Source organism: Cryptomeria japonica, chromosome 4 (assembly GCF_030272615.1).
Source record: "Cryptomeria japonica chromosome 4, Sugi_1.0, whole genome shotgun sequence".
NCBI classification, from domain to species: Eukaryota; Viridiplantae; Streptophyta; class Pinopsida; order Cupressales; family Cupressaceae; genus Cryptomeria; species Cryptomeria japonica.
The window spans coordinates 274337570-274358198 of record NC_081408.1 but is presented as its reverse complement, the minus strand read 5'-3'; the positions used below and the strand labels follow the sequence as shown (position 1 = coordinate 274358198).

Below are 20629 nucleotides of genomic sequence, written 5' to 3'. Positions count from 1 at the left end.
CACAACATGGGGTCCACCAAATATGTCTATAGGCTGCCTCAACGAGTCTCCCTACTGCTCTACACACAAGGGTTGCATCTGTCACTACTTGGACCACATTTTGTGGCCCAACCTCCTCAATAGCCTCCCTGAGGACCTGAAACTAAAAATCAGCATCTTTGTGATGCCCTGTATAATCAATTGCTCTAAGGAAGTATGGGCCCTCTGCACATGTGACCATGATGTTGATGAGTGGACGATGGCCAATGTCCGCCCACCCATCCATAACTATGATGCACCTTGATGCCACCCAACATGCCTTCATCTTTTCCATCAAAATATTGATCTTGGAATAGCACTTATCCAAGATCGAGGTCCTCATTTTCGTCTCACCTAGTGGCACATAAGATGTTCCTTCCTTCGCCACCATAGTCATCATCTCCCTATAATAAGAAGATCGTGTAACATGAAATGGAATGCCATTGGCAAAGAAGAACTTGCCAATGGATTCATCTAACTCATCTCTCAGCTGCACATTAAACATATCAGCAATGGGGTTACTCTATGGTGTCTGCAACCTACGTTTCCTTGCCCTGGCGGCACCAGAAGTGGAAGTGGATGGAGATCCAAACATCATTCCTCCCGTCTGCGAAGCATGAGAAGTATGTGGAGGATTCTGGTTGTGTTGAAGGGCTGCCCTAGCAGACAAAGTAGTAGGCATTGAAATATTTGTGTCATCTAGAACCCCCCAAAGCCTGTTAAACTCAATTTTGTACTTTATAATTTTAGCTTCCTTCAAAAACTTACAATGACTCACGCCTTTTCCTGTCCAAAAAAGAAAGTGTGCATTCACCCTACTGATGCTACCAAACCATTCAGTGTCACAAATGTTGCACTTCCACTTCCTTGTTCCCCCACCTGAATGTGATGTGCCTTGTACTGATATTCTTGAAGCAAACTGTTTGAGAGGAGACTTAGGATCAAAAGGACCCCTAGCATACAGTACCAACAACTCTGAAGGGCAACCTGTACTAGCTGGTGCACTCGCCATGGAACTAGATTGGGCTCCAGGATCAGCCCCATGGTCACCCCCCTCATTTTCAGGTTCAAATTTTGAATCATTCTCACTATGAGAATGGATTTCCATCTCATCCTCACTCATGTCTTGGGAGCTCATTGTGAAATTGACACTACATTTCACAAAATGAAAATAAAATCAGCCTACTTTAACAAATAAATTTATTTTCCTATTCATCTCAAAATCAGATTTGATGTTGAATCTTGAGGGCAAAATGATGAATGAATCGCCCTCATCAAATTTTATTATTTTTATTTTTATTTTTAAATAAAAACAATCATAAATTGTAAATTTTATTTTCAAATTTTATTCCTCATTTTGCCCTCAAGATTCAACATCAAATCTGATTTTGAGATGAATAGGAAAAAACAATAAATTTAAAGCTAAGCAAACAAAGATGAAAGAACCAAAAATGACATTGAAAATGAAAACCAGAAAATAAAACAAAAAAAACAAGAAAAACCCTACCTTGTGCTTGAAAAATCTCTCTAGAATGCAATAGAATCTTCTTCCTCCTCTTCTTCTTGCTTATTCTCACTCCTATCACACTTGCAATCAATTTTCTCACTCCTTCAATCAGTCTTCTACAAGTTTTTCCTCTTCAACTTGCTGGAAAAAAAATCAGTCTTTCAAAATGAGAGTGAAATCAACAAATAAAATGGTTTTGTGTTGTTTTGGGGGAAGGGGTGGGGCCCACGTCAAATTAGGGTTACCCCTCAACCCCCAAAAATGTCACTTCTTTTTTAATTTTAATTTTAACTTATGCATTTGGAGTGGGGCGACGAGAGACGTCTAGGCGTCTCCCCGCCCCTCGAGAAACGCCTTTGCGTCTCCCAAGGAGACGTGAAGACATGGAGAAGTACGGAGACGTTTCCTCGTCTCCAACAGCGTTCCGGTGGCGATGGCGGGACGACGAGAGACGTAGCGTCCCCGTCTTTGACGACATTCCGGTGGCGGTGGCGAGATAGTGAGAGACGTCGCATCCCCATCCCCACGTCCCGGAAATGTCCCCATCTCCGAGACGCAGCCCAAAAGGGGGGGAAACATGTCCCCATGGAACGCTAATATAATGTATATATACATACTTTATCTATTTTTCATATGAATATTTAAAATCTCCCTATATATTTTAAATTTTCTCTATATTTTATATTGTCGTCCCCCCGCCATCCCCAAAATTGGCAAAATAATTTGTCGTCCCGGAAACTCGGGGTAACATAGATTTTGCTTCATCTTCCAGGCGACTTGGATTTAATAGATTTTAATCTCTTCAAATTCGCTTCATTACTTGTCCAACCTACTTCGTTTCATGTTTGATTTCCAATCAGGTAGACTTCAACTTAGGTTTTTGTGAACTTCATTTCCTTGAACTTCGCCTTTTCATTGCTTATGAAACCAAGTTCGATGTATTTGTTTACCTTCTAGGATTGGAAGTTAACCTTTACCTCTTTTGTTTGCCCTTCTCATGAACTTAAGTTAATTCGCACTTTTCATCTTCTTTAGGAAGATCAACTTCCCATCAATTTAAGTTGATGTGAAGCTTTTTTCTCATCATTAAGAGTTGGAACTCGAATAAGCAAATTTCGTTTCCTACCAACCTAAGTTGGTGTGCAAGCGACTTTATGATACTTGTTTACTTCCCGCCAACCTAAGTCAGTCCAAATGAGGTTCTCTATCAGCCTAAGTCGAAATGTTCTTCATCTCAATTAATCCTTCTTAGTGACTTCACTTTCTAGATTTGATCAACTTCTTCATTTGGAGGAACTATTGTTCAATTCGCCAAGAAAATGAAACCCTTTCAAGATTGATCCTTCTTGCCAACCTAGGTTGATTTGCAATCTACTAAGTCTAGCATAATGAATAGCTATTAATTAGAGTGAAATTTAGCATTTTGGAATGCTCCGAGTTTGCTTGAACCATTATACATGCGAAATTCTTCAATCAAGACTTCCTTGAGGCCAAGTTACTGCTGGATCAAAACCCTAAACAACTAAAGCAACTAATCTAAGCAAGAAAGAGAGGATCCCCATTTGCAATGGGGTGATGTGTGAAGAAGTCACAACAGGCTGGCTTGTGGAAATCTATTAGAAGGAATTGCATATTGTTAAAGGCATGTGGATTGAAATGGATGTTCTATGTGATGCTTTTATACAAATCAACGTCCTAAAGCTATTCAAAATTTCGGCAAGAAGGTACTAAGGTTTGAAAATAATTAATTTTATTATATTTTTTGTAAATGGAAATTTTCTTTAGAGTTGCTCTAAATGACCAGCACAATGAAGATGAAGTGAACTCAAAAGGCTGGATAGCAATGCACTTTGTCTATGGCTATATTTAAGTAAAACATTTTGAGGTACTTCCTGAAGCTAATGCTGACACACTTTACACTTTATCGCTATGTTGAAGATCCTCTAGATCCATTTCTAGGAGAGCCTAGAAAGATTACTATGTCAAATGAATTGCATGTATTTTAAGAAGCCCACACTTTGAAAACAAGAAGGAATCCAGAATAGATAAAACTTAAAATGGATGGTTGCTTAATTAGCTTGGGAGTCTGTGATCCTGGAAATCATAAACTTACGAGGGTTATGAGACAACTCGATGGATCTCAATGAAGTAGCTCAATATGGATTGTTGTCCAATGGTTCGACGGATCTGTGATTCGGGAGTTCAGGGAAGTGGTAATCTGAGAACTCGAGAATTCAGCATGGGAGCTACACCTTTACAAAAGTTCAAGGCAACTTGGAGTTCTTCCTAGTGTATGGTCTGTTTTCAAAGAAAAGCTTATGAAGAATGGCATATTCATTTTTTAGTTATGTTTTCAATGAATTAAGCCTTAAGAGGGGGTTTTAAAATAATATTAAATTATCAAAAGATAAGGCTTGCAGTTGTAATAAAGCCACCTTAGTGGCAAGTGTTTTCTTTCTTTTTTTTAGTTTGATTTTAGTGACTCATGCAATATTTATCTGTTTGGGTAGTTTCTCCTCCAATCTCTATATAAGGACATGAAACCCTTTGTAATAATCAATCCAGTAATTTAATAGAATAATAAAATATTGAATTCTATAAATTTTTATAATAGATGATTCAGCAAATTGTGCATGAATTGCTGAAATTTGGAGGCTGCCGGGTTCTACAAGGCAATTGTTTGATCATTGGCATGTAGCAAATAATGCATTGAAAGCTTTTTGTAAAGTTTTTGGATAAAGCCCTGTAGCTATTTTAGCACCAACAAATCATACTCTGATCCAAAATTAGGATGAATTTGGTCTTGACATTGTCTCTGCTTAGCACTACTATGAAATCTGGGCAGATCTGGTTCAAATTCAGTCCAGTCCCAATTTTTTGGACCAGCCAAATGTGTCCTATTTGATCTGGATTTCTCAATTGCTGTAAAAATATTACTGAATTTTGGATTTCTGGATACTTCTGACCTCCAGAACGACCTAATGCAGTTTTACTACATACTTAACAAGCCAGCCTATCCTGACATGAGCAATCTAAATCTCTGTCGTGTTTTAAAGACAAAGGTAACCTGATTTGCTGCATGTCTAAATCCAATCTAACATACTCTGTCTTTAACTAACTTTGACCTTTGAAAATCAAATTAAAATCTGGTAATATGTGCATGAGCTATCTGGAGAAGACAGTAAATTTGAATTGTGTGGTTAGTAATATCCTGGATTCATATGGTAGTGTACTGTGGCATTTTTTTCACAGATATTTACAAAATACCAACTGCAAATAGGCTTTGCATTCAGTAAGGAGAGATCAAAGAACATTCATTTACTAATATTACTCCTTAAAATACATAATCTTTATTCACCTGCTCCACTTTTACCACCTAACAAACTCCTCTGCAAGGCTCCTGAAAGCTCCATAGACAGTTCATCTCCTCCTCTCCGCTGATTAAAAAGGAACATAATTATCAGGCAAGGAAGGTAACTACAGTGTACATCTACTATATATACTTCCAAGAGATGATAAAATATGGAAAAACTGTTAAAAAACTACTTAAGAACCTATACTTGTAGCAGTTAATATTCAACATAACAAATCACTTATGACAACTGGCAGTAATTAAAACACCAAAAAGCAGACCTGGGAGATTGGCTGGAAAATAGAAAACTCTAAAAAACTTCTGCAATTGCTGATTTCAACCTTGAATATCTCTGTATTAATTCTGAACATTTTCTGATACAAAACAAAAAAAAATAAAGGGGCAATTGATTTTATAGATTTTACTACCCCAAAAATATATCTAAACATGCATGCTGGGCACTGTTAAAACTGCAGATTGTGTTACAAGTGCGGTTTCTATTGCACCAAAAGATTAACCTATTAATGCCCGATACAACCACTAGACTTATAGAATCCACAAGAGGCGGTTAAGCCATGTCACAAACCCGAGCATTGCACTGCACAGCACAAGGAGACCAAGGGCGCACACCTTGCAACAATCCCCCCCCAGCGCAAGCGAGGGGTTTGAACCTGTGACCAAGCTCTGATACCACTTATTACAAGTGCGGTTGCCGTTGCACCAAAAGATCGACCTGTTAATGCCCGATACAACCACTAGACTTATAGAATTCACACGAGGCGGTTAAGCCATGTCACAAACCCGAGCGTTGCGTTGCACAGCACAAGGAGACCAAGGGCGCACACCTTGCAACAGATTGTACCTTTAATAATAGCATCTACTACAAAAAAAATGACTTCAAAAATTAGCAACCAGCCCTATAAAAAGACTCCTGATAATAGACTTCTAAGCCAGCAACCAATTTATAAATAACAAACTAAAATCAACAATCCAAAACTAATTAAAATCTTTTATTTTAGATTCCTATAAATAACTAAAAAATGGCACTCCAAATTTAATAGTAAACTCTTTTAAATAAAAACTTCGACTGCTGCAGAAAATCTGGAACTGGCTCTTCTATTTTTGGTTGACTATAAACTGTACGATCAGCAGCGTCTGACATGAGATTTTTTCTTAAAAAACGATATTCATCCATTAAATATTCAACATTCAGGACAATGATAACCTAGATGAGCTTATAAGCTTTAAAAATTAAAAAACAATAATACCATTTGCAGCCACCTATTTCTTCCAGATAACAATATATAAGAATGCTTGTTGACTATGTTGGTTATCTACCTGACATTACCTGTTTGAAAGTTCATCAGCCACACATTTATGACACTTTAGACTAATGTTTAAATGTCATAATCCAACACCAAACCATAACTAGAAAATATTATTCTCATCATTCACCACACCACCTCTCACCCTCATGATGGAAATATACTACATTTCACAAGCAAACAACAATTTTTAAAATCTACTAATAATAAAATTAAAAAAATATCATAAAAATTGCACAATGATGCATTGCTATCCACCAAGATGCCAAGGAAACTACTTGCTCATTATCTACCCCAATGACATGGATTAATCATTAAATCTTCTATATGTTCACCTATTTATAAATGCATAGAAGAACCACAACCATATCTAGAACTATATGTACTCCATCAAGCTGCCATTACCCTATAGCATAATGTTTTGAGAAACACCACAATTTAATTAGAAAACCTTCCATGTTGAGGAACTTTTCCATCACACTCCCTATCTGAGTCCAACTTACATAAACATGGTCCATGGATGATAGAGACGGGAAACTGTCCATAGTTTTGTAACTCTTTATGTCTTTGTTAACAATGATCTTCAGGCATTATTTTCCTTCTTTTGTTTAATTTACCTAACTAAAACACTATATTTTTGAAAAGATTGTTTGTTGTATCTACTTCTCAGCATCTCTTATGCACGGCAATTCCTGAAATATCTCAAAACAGTGGCATATCTCCTGCATTTGAAAAAATTCCATATAGTATAAAATCCCCTTACACCCTCCAAACCACTAAATTTAGGCAAACGATCCTCAGTCCAGGCTCCATATAACATTGTGTACCTCATCAAGTTGCTTGAGATCCTTTTGTAAATTGTCTCAAATAGCCACCATAATCCATTGCAGTTTTCAATGGCATTGGACCCAAAATTATTTTTGGGAGAGTAATTGCCTTTCATTTTTCGACATTTCCCAAGGTTACAGTAGTCAGCCACTTTGAACATGCCAACATACCTTATGCATGAGTGTGTTTGTGAATGAACACACATCAAAGGCACAAGAACTTCAATTTTGTCTCTTAAATCTCCCTACGCAAATCAAGGGACTCTCACCACATACAACCTTTAGTTTTGTAATCATTACTTTCTCCACCATGCATGTAGTTGTAATGTCCCTGTTATCACAAAAGCTTGCACCCTTGCTAAGCTATCGACTTAGCAACCTTGTGAAACATGGAAACAACCCCGAAGTGCAGGACCTTGCGCATGGGAGTTGAATCTCCGAAGAAGGCCGGCTTCCTTCCTCAAATAGGTGCAGGTGTTGAACCAACTCAACACTTCAAAACTTACTACTAAACCTATCCTAACAACTTGCAGAGGAAAGGGAAGAGAGAATTGCTTAAAATGAAAGGAGGTGATGCACCAAGAAGAGATGGTTTCTCTCCTCACCCGAAATGACACAAGGAATCAATTGAAATACCCAAGAGACGCATAAACTTCAGTTGTATGAGTGACCCAAACGCATGTATGGAGGTTAGAATTTGCTAAGTGTAAAGAGGGGAGAAGGATTCCCACAAGTCACACTCAGAAAAACAAGTTAACACAGCATATATGGAGAGAAGAAAACCACAAACATACACTTATAATGGAGGTAAGAACACATACACAGCATGCATAAGTTGAAGTAAGGCAAGAATGGTAGTTTCAATTCATTCAAAGGCCAAAGGCCAAACTTACAGTTGCAGAAATGCAAAAAATAATTACAAGTCTTCAAGAGAAGAGAAGAGCATAAGAAAGCTCAAGGCAGCAGGGAGAGAACCCTTAACAATGAGGCTTAAAAGCCATTATATAGAAAATGGTCACAAGGGTGATCATGACCCCTGCATGTCAGTCTGGAAGTGCGGGGAAGTGCATGCACTTGACTTGTACATGCAAGCAACCTAGCCATACCCACAAAGGGCAATCCTGAGAAGGTGGATTGACTAACCTTCCAAAGTCAGACATGACATAAGTCACCTAGCATGGCCCCCGTACCTCCTTGATGGAAACCCTGCCAAAACATTTAATGCACCCTTGTGGCTCCACAAAAAAAGTGCATAAGTCACCAAAATTGTCGGAGCATTTAAAGCCTTGAGTGTCGATCACGCCATCCGGAAGTGTCGCCGGTCGGAAGGAAGCCCGGAGACTTCGGAAGTTCGGACTCCCAAAGTGAGGAAGACAAGGGAAGGAGCAAGGAACTTCGGAACCTCAGGGTTTCGGAGTTCCGAAGGAACTAGGGAGAGAAGGCAAAAGGGAAAGGAACTTCGGAACCTCAAGGTTCTGGAGTTCTGGGGAACTGCTCAAAGGAACTTCGAAACCTCGGGGTTCCGGAGTTCAAGGATAGAGAGGGAAAGGGTTAAAGAGAGAAGGGGAACTTCGGGGACCGGAGTCACCGTAGTTGGACAAGGAACTTCGGAACCTGGGGGTTCCGGAGTTTCGGATGCAGAAGGACAAGGAACTTCGAAACTAGGGGTTCCGGAGTTCCGGGGTAGAAGGACAAGGAACTTCGGAACCTGGGGGTTCCGGAGTTCCAGGGTTGAGGACTAGGAACTTCGCAACCTGGGGGTTCCGAAGTTCCGGGGAAGAGAAAGAGAGGGCCAAGGAACTTCTGACAAGGCAACACTTCAACCATGATTTCACTGCTTTTCTCCTTGATCAACTGGGCAGCGCTGGTCCATGGAACATATCTCTGATCGGTTCTCACTGATGGACCAAGGGTGTCATAAAATGACAACAGTCCCCATTTTTTGAACAGAGTTGCAGCAGAGAACCCAAAACCTATCTCTATGCCCCAAAAAACTGGGAGGAAGATTTGTATGGGAATAAGCTTATAATAATTTATTAAGTTGTCCAAAAATGCCTAAGTTGGAAGGTTAAAAAGGGACACAATTTATTGTTATTACTTTGGGCCAAAAAGCAAATAAAAAGCACAAAAGGAAAATACTGCATATAAAGCATTCATTCTATCATTTGCCAAATTTTAGAAACCCTTTTGCAGAGCTCAGGTTCAACATTCTTCTTGGAGGACGAAAATGTAATGTCCCCTTCTCATTAGTCCGTAGATATTCACGGGATTGGCCTATCACTTGACCCTCATAGGCCAAGAGGATTGATTAGAGGGTCGATCTGCAGTGATTGACAACTTCACATTTTATGTTTACTTGATTTGATGGCGAAATAAGGAGATTACACGTATTGTGAGACGTGTGCACTTTAATTATAATATAATAATATTTTTAAAAGTGCAATTAAATTAATGTGTAATAAAATAATAATAAAGTGTACCAACAAGATAAGAAGAGAATCTTCTAGAAGGAATCACATGATTGGATATGAAAAGAATAAATAGAGGAAGGTGGTTCATTGTTGAGCATCAATTGTTGTGAATATCTCTTCTTGTGTAGACTTGTGGAACCGAAGGGTTTTCTGCAAACAATCATTTGGAAACGAAAACTCCCGGTGGTTAACATAACTGAGGAGGTGAGAGATCTTCCGAGGGGTTGCTATTGAGAAAAGGAGACAAATCAGTCTTCCAAGGTGTGCCTATTGAGTTTGTTATATGCCATGGTGAATGAGTTCATTGAATTTTCAGATTGGCAGATTGAGTGTCCATTGCATATCAATTTTTTATTAGAAAGGGTAGCCGATCCTATTGGAGGAGCATTGAGGGTGTATTGTGAGTTTGCTGATCATATCTCAGGTCTGAAACAAAATCGAGCTCCTAACCCCAAACCCACGATTTTATTCATTCTTCAGCATTAAAGCATCAAAACCCATAATAGAGGCCAGCGATATTTTTGGGGGTTAAAGGCGATTCTTCTTGAGACATTTTGAGGGAGATATTGTGGGTACCAATCAGCTTCCATCCTTCGATTTTGCTCATAGTTCTTCTATTCGGCATCAAAACTCATCAATAAGGACAGCACTGTACTTGTGGAGGAAGGGCGATCATTTTTGAGGAAGAATGGGAGACTTGCAGCTGTCAGTCATTATTGTATCAGACCTCCATTAGCAGCAGCAGGGACGATTTGTCAAGGAAGGTGAATTCACTCATTGGAGCCTCCCCAGTCCATGATATTACTTGCATCTTCAAGGTGCCAAATTCCAGGTTCATTTGCCTATAATAATTTATTGTAATATCAGTCTGAATGTATGAGTTAGTAGCTGTCATTTGTCTTCAAAAGTCTGAAAATGGTCAATGAATAACAGTCAATGTGTTTGATTATATCACTGTCATTGTAATGTCTCACTTGATCATCATATGAATAAAGAAGGAAGGAGTATTGATTGCATCTTCATTCATGAATTTTCTGAGGGTGTATGACAACTATTCGTTAAAATGTCAGCTTGCTGTTAGCACATGATTTTTGGGCCTAGTTTATACAATACAACATTAGATAGTTGTATATGCATCCCTAGTAAACTATCAATCAAGAAGAGTCAGTAGAAGTTGCTAATTCATGAGATATACATGTGTGATGACCTTCATATCAGACTAAAAACTCTGTCAGCATAACACGCAAATCTCATAACAGCATAACATGCAGGTTATACAAACTGAGTCTTAGATCTGCAAGTTATCAGCTATTTGTCTGAAAATATTCCTTGCCTATACAGTCTTTTAAGAGCAGGGGATATTTCAGAAAACCCTCTCAATTAATTCGGGATCAGGAAACAAAACCCTTTTGGTTCTCAGAGTTGGTTTCACCTAGAAGTCAAATTTGTGCTTCAACAAAATTTACAAGTTTACAAACATCGCGGATCAGAAAATCCAAAAAAAAATATTATCATTCTAATAACAAATTTGTGGGTTTACAAGTATCACAAATCCAAAAGTCAAAAAAATATTTATTATTATTATTCACATATCACCATCGTGTGTGAAGGATTTATTGATTCACTTGTAATATCTAGCCGTTTCACTCAAGCCATTGCAGGCCTTATAAGATTCAGCAGAAGCAAAAAATAATAAATTATAAATTCATCCATTTGTGCAATCGTGCCCTTCTTGTAATAAATCAAGAACTTATTGACTTTACTTTCTTGGCTTTACTTTTTCGACTGGTACCCAGCCGTACAAATGCTTTGAAAGTGGGTCGTACATTTGTAATAGCGAGGAGGAGACTGCAGGTCTAAAATTTAGGAATTATTATTTGTGAACCTTGCCACTAGAACTTGGTATATTTGAAGAACTTTTGTTTGTGTTTTTGTGGAATCATCCACTACCTTCAGCTCGTGGGTCCCATATCAATCATTTTTTTACTAGCTTGCCGGTTCGGGATCGGGCACCAATTCGGGTTCGAAGAACCGGTACGCCGGTACGGCAAAATTTTGAAAAGGGGTTTGGGTTCGTTAGTACAAAAACATGTAAATTTTATATATATATATATATATTAATATTTGTGCAGCCTGTAAGCATGAATTAAGATTAGCATGTCACATAGCATCATATAAACAACATAACAAACATAAACTTGTAATCATAGCATCGTGATCATACCATAATAGCATCATATACATCAAGTTTAATATCAAAATGACAAAATATTCAAGTATCATTGTTTCAACTTTCAACAATATAAAGTTTAATCATCAAATGGATCAGCTAATTGATCATCCTCCTCCTCCTCATCCTCCTCATCATTGACATTGACATTAGATGAGCCAACGCCACTTGCACTTGCACTATAAGTTTGCTTGCCCTCCAAGTCATCAAGTGTCAATGCAAGAAGCTAAGAAGCGGGAGCATCCAAATCAGCATGCTCTGGCTCTGTATCCCACATCTGCGTTTCCCCTTGTGTGTAGTCACATTGTTTGTGTGAAAGAAGACGTAAGTTGGAATGCACATTACTAAATTCTCTGCTCTTTTTGATAGCAACCTATTGCACTTTACTGAGTGGATGAAAGAGTATGTGCTCCAATTTCTTTTTGAAGTAGATGAACTAGCAACCTATGAAGACAAAGTAAACAATTAAAGTTATACATTAATAAAATTAAAATTAAAAATTACTAGCAACCTATGAAGACAAAGTAAACTATAAATAAAACTGTGATAATGTTAATTAATTAAACCTACTTGTGATAAAAAAATTTATAGCGAGGGGTTGTAGGTGTTGGAAGCATGCACCATGGAAGTACCACCAGCTATGAGCATCCTTCTTGGATCTATGACAAAGTGCCTCAACACTTAGACCATTCCCATTTGCGAAATCTATGAACTCATTTGTAACAATATCTCGCAAATCATCATCAGGATATAGTCTAAGAAATGCTGCCTTGTACCCATCAGATACTTCTAGATCTCTCCATGGTGGAATCCTTCCCAGTTTATCAAGAAACTGATTGCTATAGTACTTTGGTGTCAATGCATAGGCAAGAAGATGCAAAGGAGTGGTCATCTTATTCCACCTTTCTACAATAATTGCTTTCACTTCTTTGAAGAATTGCTCCTCGGGGTCATTCTCTTTTGCATTTATAGTGAACTTTATTTTTTCAAGCATTGAGTCAATGCCATCATAAATCTCACCAATGCAAGGCCTGTCCATGTCGGTATAGCGAATCATACTCATAATGGGCTCAGTGATACTTAGGAGATATGTAACAAGATCCCACCATTTCTCATTCAATATTCTCTCCCTAATTTTTTATGCTCTCTCACTGCTACTATGCTTCCATACAGTCCAATTGTTGTTGATCACCATATTGCATAGTGCCACTCTAACTTTCACAAGTCGTCTTAAGACGATTGTGTTTGATGCAAAACGGGTCTCAGCAACATATAACACAAATTAATGCCAAAATTAAAAAATAAAGCCAAACTTTAAAGGAGAATACACAATATAGCTTACACAATGATATTATGAACATTGAAATTAAAAAAATCAGAAAATGTAAAATTAAATTACTATTTCACTTACCTTCAATAGCTCCAAATTCGAAAAGGATCTAAAAATCCCTTGAGACGTGGTGGTTTGTGATGAACATCTGGATGTCTTCAGCCTCTGCATACACATCTTTAATCCATTTTATTTTAGTCCCAATCCTTTGTAGCATAAGATTGAGTGAATGGACCGCACAAGGTGTCCAAAAGATGTGATCATAACGTTCCTCAACCAACAAACCAGCAGCTCTACAATTTCTTGCATTGTCCGTTATGACTTGGACAACATTGCGGAGTCCCACTGACTCAATGGCGGAGATGAGAATTTCTGCAATAAATTGGCCATCTTTTACTTGGCCCTCACAATCCACAGCTTAGGGGACACCGCTATGACATTGATCAAGGGACGATTTTTAGCATCTTTCCACCCATCGGAAACAATTGTTACACCTGTTCTACCCATGAATCCCTTATGGGTTTCAATGCATCTTCAACCCTCTTCACCTCTTTGTCCAATAATGTTCCATGTACCTTCTCATAACCTAGGCCCTTATACCCTCTTGGAGCTTCATTAACACTTTTTATCATTTGCTTCCAATATGGGGAGCGAACTACATTGAAAGACAACCCATTTGCACAAATGCACCTTTCTATATCTTGGTCAGCAATGTCTCTACTCTCATTTTGAAATGCGGTTTCTAAAGGCCCCTTTGTTCTTTTGCGTGTCAAGGGTGGTTCATTTTCAGGTTCATTTGTGGAAAAGAAAGGGTGGTCTTGTACTATAACATCGGGATGAGATGGGGCTTGCATTCCCCTTGTTTTCTTTGCAGAGGTTTGAGTCAATCTACGGGCTTCGCTCATTTGTTTGTATTCAATATCTTGGTGATCATTCTTTGTGTCATTACTTTTCCTAATATGGTATCTGTTGATGTTTGTAGCTAGGTCAGATTCCTTCTAAGAAGACCGACCTAGCAAATAAATGCCTAATTGGCCTTTCGGCCTTAGTCATTTAAATGAGCTAAGATGAAATATAAAATACAAAGTTTGTAAGGGCCAACTCATTAAGTCTGCCACCCTATGAAAAGTCACATTGCTTTGAGGGTCAACCCTTTGTGAAAGGGTGCCTCTCCCTCATATATATATGGAGTGCAATTTCATTCTTTGTATTATCCATCAGGGAATTAAAGGAACAAATCAAATATTAGCAAGGCAGATCGAATAAATATGTGAAGGAGCAGATCGCATAATACTTGAAGAGCAGATCAAACTCATATCATTGTGAGCAAATTGAACATGTATTGAAGAGCAATTATATTGCAGAGCTATTTGAGGAGAAGACCGAATCATTTGCCTTCTACATTCGGCTTCTTACAGCCGTCTGAGATCTTGCTTATTTTTTAACAGATTGATATTATAATTGGCTTCATCATTGGGCCACATTGTAACTGAGTTAATCCAATATATAAGAGACATTATTGCTGGGTTTTTTCTCCCTCAAGTAGGAGGGTTTTCCCAGGGTATCTTGGTGTGTTCCTTGTTCATTGTGTTGATTTTCCTAGTTGCTATTAATCTGACCAACATGGTATCAGAGCCAGGTTGATTGTGACAAAGGAGATTATTTCAGATTATGGTCAGAGAGTCAAATTGTTGCAGTCGTAATTGGCCATCGAGCCTCCTTTCCCTGGGTCGTGGCTCTAACAGTATCTTTTGGCGTGAAGGCAAGCATTTGATGTCGAGACTTGGCTGAGTGCAGCTCTTACTAACCAGTCCACCTATTTGGACGACTTTCAGGAGGCCAATGGAGGTCATCAATTCACGTAATGTGTCGCGGCTTCTCAATAATTCTCTGGCGTTGGTCAAGAATATTTCTGTTGTGGGAAAACACCACTACCGACATTTGTTGTCAAATGAAGGTCGTGCAAATCGTGGAGAATTCCCGTCTTGGATGCCCGCTGCGGATAAAAGAAGACTTCTACAAGATGATAATATCGTGTTAGCTGACAGCGTGGTGACTATGTCGCAGGATGGCAGTGGTAATTATACAACTATTAATGATGCCATCAGCCTCGCTCCAAACAATAGCATGGAGAGATATGTGATCTATGTGACAGAAGGGGTGTATGCGGAGTATTTCAAGACAAATATTTAAAGCTCAATATAAATAGCAACATCTTTATTGGCCTTATGTCTATCACATCAATTGCTGACCATGAAGATAAGGGCAGAAGGATTTGGAAATATTTTATAAATATAGAGGCTTTCATTAATATTTTGTTTGGTCCAGTATCAGGCAGGAAGAATTTGGCGGCTTTATTATTATTGCAAAATTATGAGGAAGGCCAATACAATAATAAAGTTTCGAGATGTGTAATTATTGAGGGCAACTGGCTGTTACAAGATCTAGGCTTTATTATAAGCTATAGCAGTGAAATAATTGATGGTGTAGCAGGAGAACATCAAGTGATGTCGCCCTTGTATTTGGAATCGTTACTTAATTCTAGATCACAGGCCAAGTCTTCCAGCGATTCGCCACAGTCTGATTGTTCTGATCATAATTCAGATTTGGAGAAGAGACAATTGCTTGGATTGCAGAGCATATTCAGATATTCATAATTTGGTCAAAGGTCATCAAATGAGGCATGCTTAAATATAGTAAAGGTTGAGTTATCCCTCAAGCAAATGCTTTATTATTCTTCAGTCTGGGATCCTTTCTCTGTTAGTTATGAGATAGCTAGAGATGATGCTCCTGAAATTGAAGTGTCGAGGCAGCTTGGTGCCCGAGCCATAACATTGCAAGGGATTGAACCCCATTGCTATTGTTATAGAGCTTAGGAACCGTCAGGCAAATGATGGAAATGACTCTGATTATGATAGTGATGTGATTGTCGGCCAGAGCTGAAAGCTCGGCCTGATCGCTCCTATAGTGTCCCTCCCATAGTGGAAGTGGACTAAAGTTCTGAGATTCATCAAATAAGAGATAAGTATTTCATGCTTAATTAATGCATATGAATTTTTTATAGTTATTAATTCATGTTATAACTTTGATAGTGAATCATATATGCTTCATTAGATGAACTAATATTAATCTCTTTGAAATGCTTTCAGGACAGACCAAGAAGCATAAGAGATTGCATTCAAGGAAGGAAGAACTTGATAAGTGTTGCCGTGAGACTGAAACGTTTCTTCGAAGAGGAGGAATTAACATTCAAAGGGAATCTAACAAACCAAGAGAGGCAACATTGGATGAGCAGGTCAGGAGGTTGATGCAAGAACTTGGAGCTTCGGAGGGAGCCACATCATCATGAAGATCTGTTTGGGGTTTGCATTGATTTCTTGGTGTAGGAGGAAGCAGTCTTCAGTGGCACTGAGCACCACAGAGGCAGAATACATTGCAGCATGTATGGCAACTTGCGAAGCAGTGTGACTTCGGAAGCTCCTTGCAAGATTGTTGTTCGAGCCTACAGTTATTCATTGTGATAACCAAAGTTGTGTGAAGCTATCTGTCAATCCAATGATCCATGACAGAACAAAACATGTTGAGATCCAATATCATTTCATCAGAGATATGGTACAAAGAAAAGTTGTCGAGTTAAGATATATTTGTACTGATGAGCAGACGGCTGACATTCTCACCAAGCCACTTGCCAAAGTAAAGCTTGTGCATTTTTGAGACAAGCTTGGAGTTGTGGAGAATGAAGCACTTGCTGAGAGGGAGTCTCAGCATCAGTGATTCTTGAAATGTACTATAATGCATTATTCTCTGTGAGAGAAGTTTGAGGTGCAAGCCCTTGTTAATGCATTCTTCTCTGTGAGAGAAGTTTGAGGTGCAAGCCCTTGTTAATTCATTCTTCTCTAGGAGAGAAGTTTGAGGTGCAAGCCCTTGTTAATGCATTCTTCTCTGTGAGAGAAGTTTCAAGTGCAAGTCCTTGTTAATGCATTCTTCTCTGTGAGAGAAGTTTGAGGTGCAAGCCCTTGTTAATGCATCCTTCTCTAAGAGAGAAGTTTGAGGTGAAAGCCCTTGTTCCACCCTCTAGGAGTAGCCATGGTGGATCCACCCTTTGGGAGTATCCATGGTGGATGTCATGTGAGAGACTCCATGACTTAGCACTTGTGTTTATTCACCCTCTGGGAGTAGCCATGGTGAATGTTGCGATGAGATGATGACATCACGTTGAGTGACTCCGTGATGGGCACTTGAGTTATTTTGCATTTCCATTCATGGGAGTAGCCATGATGGACCCACCCTCTGGGAGTAGCCATGGTGGACGTCACGATGTGACTCAAATATCAAGAACGACTCCTCCCTAGCTAAGAGGGAGTGTTGATGTTTGTAGCTAGGTCAAATTACTTCTAAGACCGACCTAGCAAATAAATGCCTAATTGGCCTTTCGGCCTTAGTCATTTAAATGAGCTAAGATGAAATATAAAATACAAAGTTTGTAAGGGCCGACTCATTAAGTCTGCCACCCTATGAAAAGTCGCATTCCTCTCCCTCATATATATATGGAGTGCAATTTCATTCTTTGTATTATCCATCGGGGAATTAAAGGAACAGATCAAATATTAGCTAGGCAGATCAAATGCATATGTGAAGGAGCAGATCGCATAATACTTGAAGAGCATATCAAACTCATATCATTGTGAGCAGATTGAACATGTATTGAAGAGCAATTATATTGCAGAGCTATTTGAGGAGAAGACCGAATCATTTGCCTTCTACATTCGGCTTCTTACAGCCGTCTGAGATCTTGCTTATTTTTTAGCAGATTGATATTATAATTGGCTTCATCATTGGGCCACATTGTAACTGAGTTAATCCAATATATAAGAGACATTATTGTTGGGTTTTTTCTCCCTCGGGTAGGAGGGTTTTCCCAAGGTATCTTGGTGTGTTCCTTGTTCATTGTGTTGATTTTCCTAATTGCTATTAATCTGACCATAAAAACAACAGTATCAGAGCTCGGGTTATAAAGGAACCTCGAGATCAATATATGCAAGGCCGTGTTTGTGACGGAGAAAAGAATTTACCAAAAGGGTTCCATAAGGGATCAGCCAAGGAAAATTCATAAAATTTTACTTGAACATTTTTTTGGCAGATTTTTTTAAGAAATTCTTGAGATTTTTTTTGGAAAATTCGCATTCTTTTTTCAGTTGAAAATAGTGGGTTTTGCAGCTCAAAATTGTTGTCCATATTTTTGCATTCATAAAATTGGACAATCCCTTTAAAAAATTTGTTCAAAAATGAAGATTTTACTCTAAGGCACGTTTTTCGAGGTGAAATTTTTACTCCTTTTTGAACTAGACTAATCTTCGGTTCATCCTTCATCCACGATTCAAATTTCATTGCATTCCGAGTTCGTTTGCTTGGTCTTTTCTTCAAAATCGAGTGTTTTCCTCTAGACTGCGAGTGGGAAATTTTCCTTCTTTTGCAAGTAAAGAGATCCTTTTATGTTTTTAAGTTGTAGAGGTTTTTTCAAGCAATTACAAGTGAAAGTTTAAAAGTTGCAACTTGTAATTTATTTTTTCTTTTCCATTTTCCCTTTTGGGTCTTTTAAGTTGTTTTGTAGGAACTTTTTGGTCAAATTACAAGTAAATTTAAAAATACACATTAATGAAAATTTAAGTTCTTGAAAAAGTTCCTACTTTCTTTATTGTGAACTTGTAATAGGGATTCTAAAACCCGATTTCGAGTGTTTTAAGTGCTTTTGGAGTTTTATGTGTTATTGTTTTTCTAAAACCCAATTTTACAAGGATGAAGGAAAAGTAAGTTTTATTTAAAATTAAAAACCCGATTGCATCTTTTTTTCTTCCAAGTTCTTATGTCATTGCTTGCTATTGAATCTCTAAAACCCGACCACATTTATTCACTCATTATGGCACGGGGGTTAGAATTGGGCACCCCATGTGAGGAAGTTAGAAAGGTTATGCAGGCAATTGTGCCGGAGGATTACCTACAGAACATGGATTCGCTGCTTGAGTGGGCGGTGTCGGGGCGGGGTTTCGATGTAACAGAAGATATTCCAGTTGAGCAGGTTGAACTCAAAAACAGATGTAGGAACATCCTTTTCCTCAAGAGAAGAGAAGAAGTGAAGGCTCGGTTCCGGGAGATAGCGACACACGGATGGGAGGCATTGAAGTTGTGTGTCCAAATCTTGGAGTTGGAAGAGATCGTCCGACAAGCATGAGGGGAAGCAAAGGATGTTGAGTTGTATGGACGGAGGTTGAGGCCGCGAACTAGGCGTATGTCTGAGGCTATGGCGGCGAGAAATGCAAGTCCAGCAATGATTCCGAGTAATGGTGGAGTGGCAACGGATGCTACGGTTGGAGATTCACATGCAGTGGTGGTGAAGGAGGAGGAGGAAGCTCGCCAATGATCAGGACGAGGCTTGGGTACCCCTGTTTTTTGTTCGACATATGCATAGTTTAGTTATTAGTTTATAACTCTTATACTTTTAGTTTGTTATTTTTTGAATTGCCAACGAATTTTGATAATGGCAATGATGTAACAAGCTTTTTTTGTGCTCGATAACTCTTACTCGGGCGTGGGAAGTGTTGTGACGTATTCACACATCACCCCATTGCAAATGGGGACCCCTGCTTTTTGCTTTCTAGGGTTTGTTTTCTAGGTCTTTTAGGGTTTTGTCCGTTAGCCTTTGCAGGATGAGTGTTGTCGAGGGGATCGTTGGATTACAGGCTTTGCTTGAGCCAGGGTGAGTCCACAGGGCCCCAGAATTAGGGTTTCTTTGAGAGTCTTTCTTAGGGCCTAGTTTTGCTCTCGTTGCTAATTGTGTCTTGCTTTGTGAGTGGATATCATTCCTGAAGGTCCAAGCTAGGTCGAGTTGGTGAGTGATGAAGTCTGAAATGTCATCCTGATCTTCAAATGCCCTGAAATTTGGCTAAGTCTGGAATGTCCTAATCTTGATATTTGGCTAAGTCTGGAATGTCCTGATCCTGAAATTTGACTAAGTCTGGAAAACTGAAGAATCCTCCAAAAACTAGATTTTGCAGTATAACTCCTGGAGGTCCGAAACCACTCTCAAACATCCTGAAAGTATATATGGAATATAACTTAAAGTATAAGAAAGAAGAAAGATATAAGGAAATGTCACTTATACTTCCATAAAATGATCCTGACAGAGAGTCCAAAATGTCAAATTTCGCTCCTGACCCTTCCAAAGGGTCCAAAGCGAATTTCGCTCCTGACCCTTCCAAAGGGTCCAGAGCGAAATTCTCCATAAGACATTCTACTTTGACCAAAACCTAGAACTAACGCATTCCCAGGCTTGAATGAAGGCAAAAGCACTTGTTTGAATGAAGAAATGCAAAAAATTGAAGTCGGGATCATGGCCTAATGTGAATTTTGCTCCTAACCCTTCCAAAGGGTCCAGAGCGAAATTCTTATTTCCTCTATTTTTCTCCTTAGCATGACCAAGTTTGTAGACTTTTGAGGCATAATTGAGAAGGTTTGATGCAAATTTGCCTTGGAGAGAAGATTTTAGACCTTGGGATGATGGATTCTAGCCTG

The 20629-nt window shown here is 38.8% G+C and overlaps 1 protein-coding gene across 1 annotated transcript in view; it reads right to left on the bottom strand.

Annotated features, from left to right (window-relative positions):
- LOC131074031 (uncharacterized) overlaps nt 1–20629 on the bottom strand; it is a 112798-nt gene that overhangs the window by 80420 nt on the left and 11749 nt on the right. The window contains exon 5 of the mRNA XM_058010579.2: nt 4884–4962. Within this exon, the coding sequence (XP_057866562.1) occupies nt 4884–4962 (79 nt within the window). The remainder of the gene's footprint in view (nt 1–4883; nt 4963–20629) is intronic.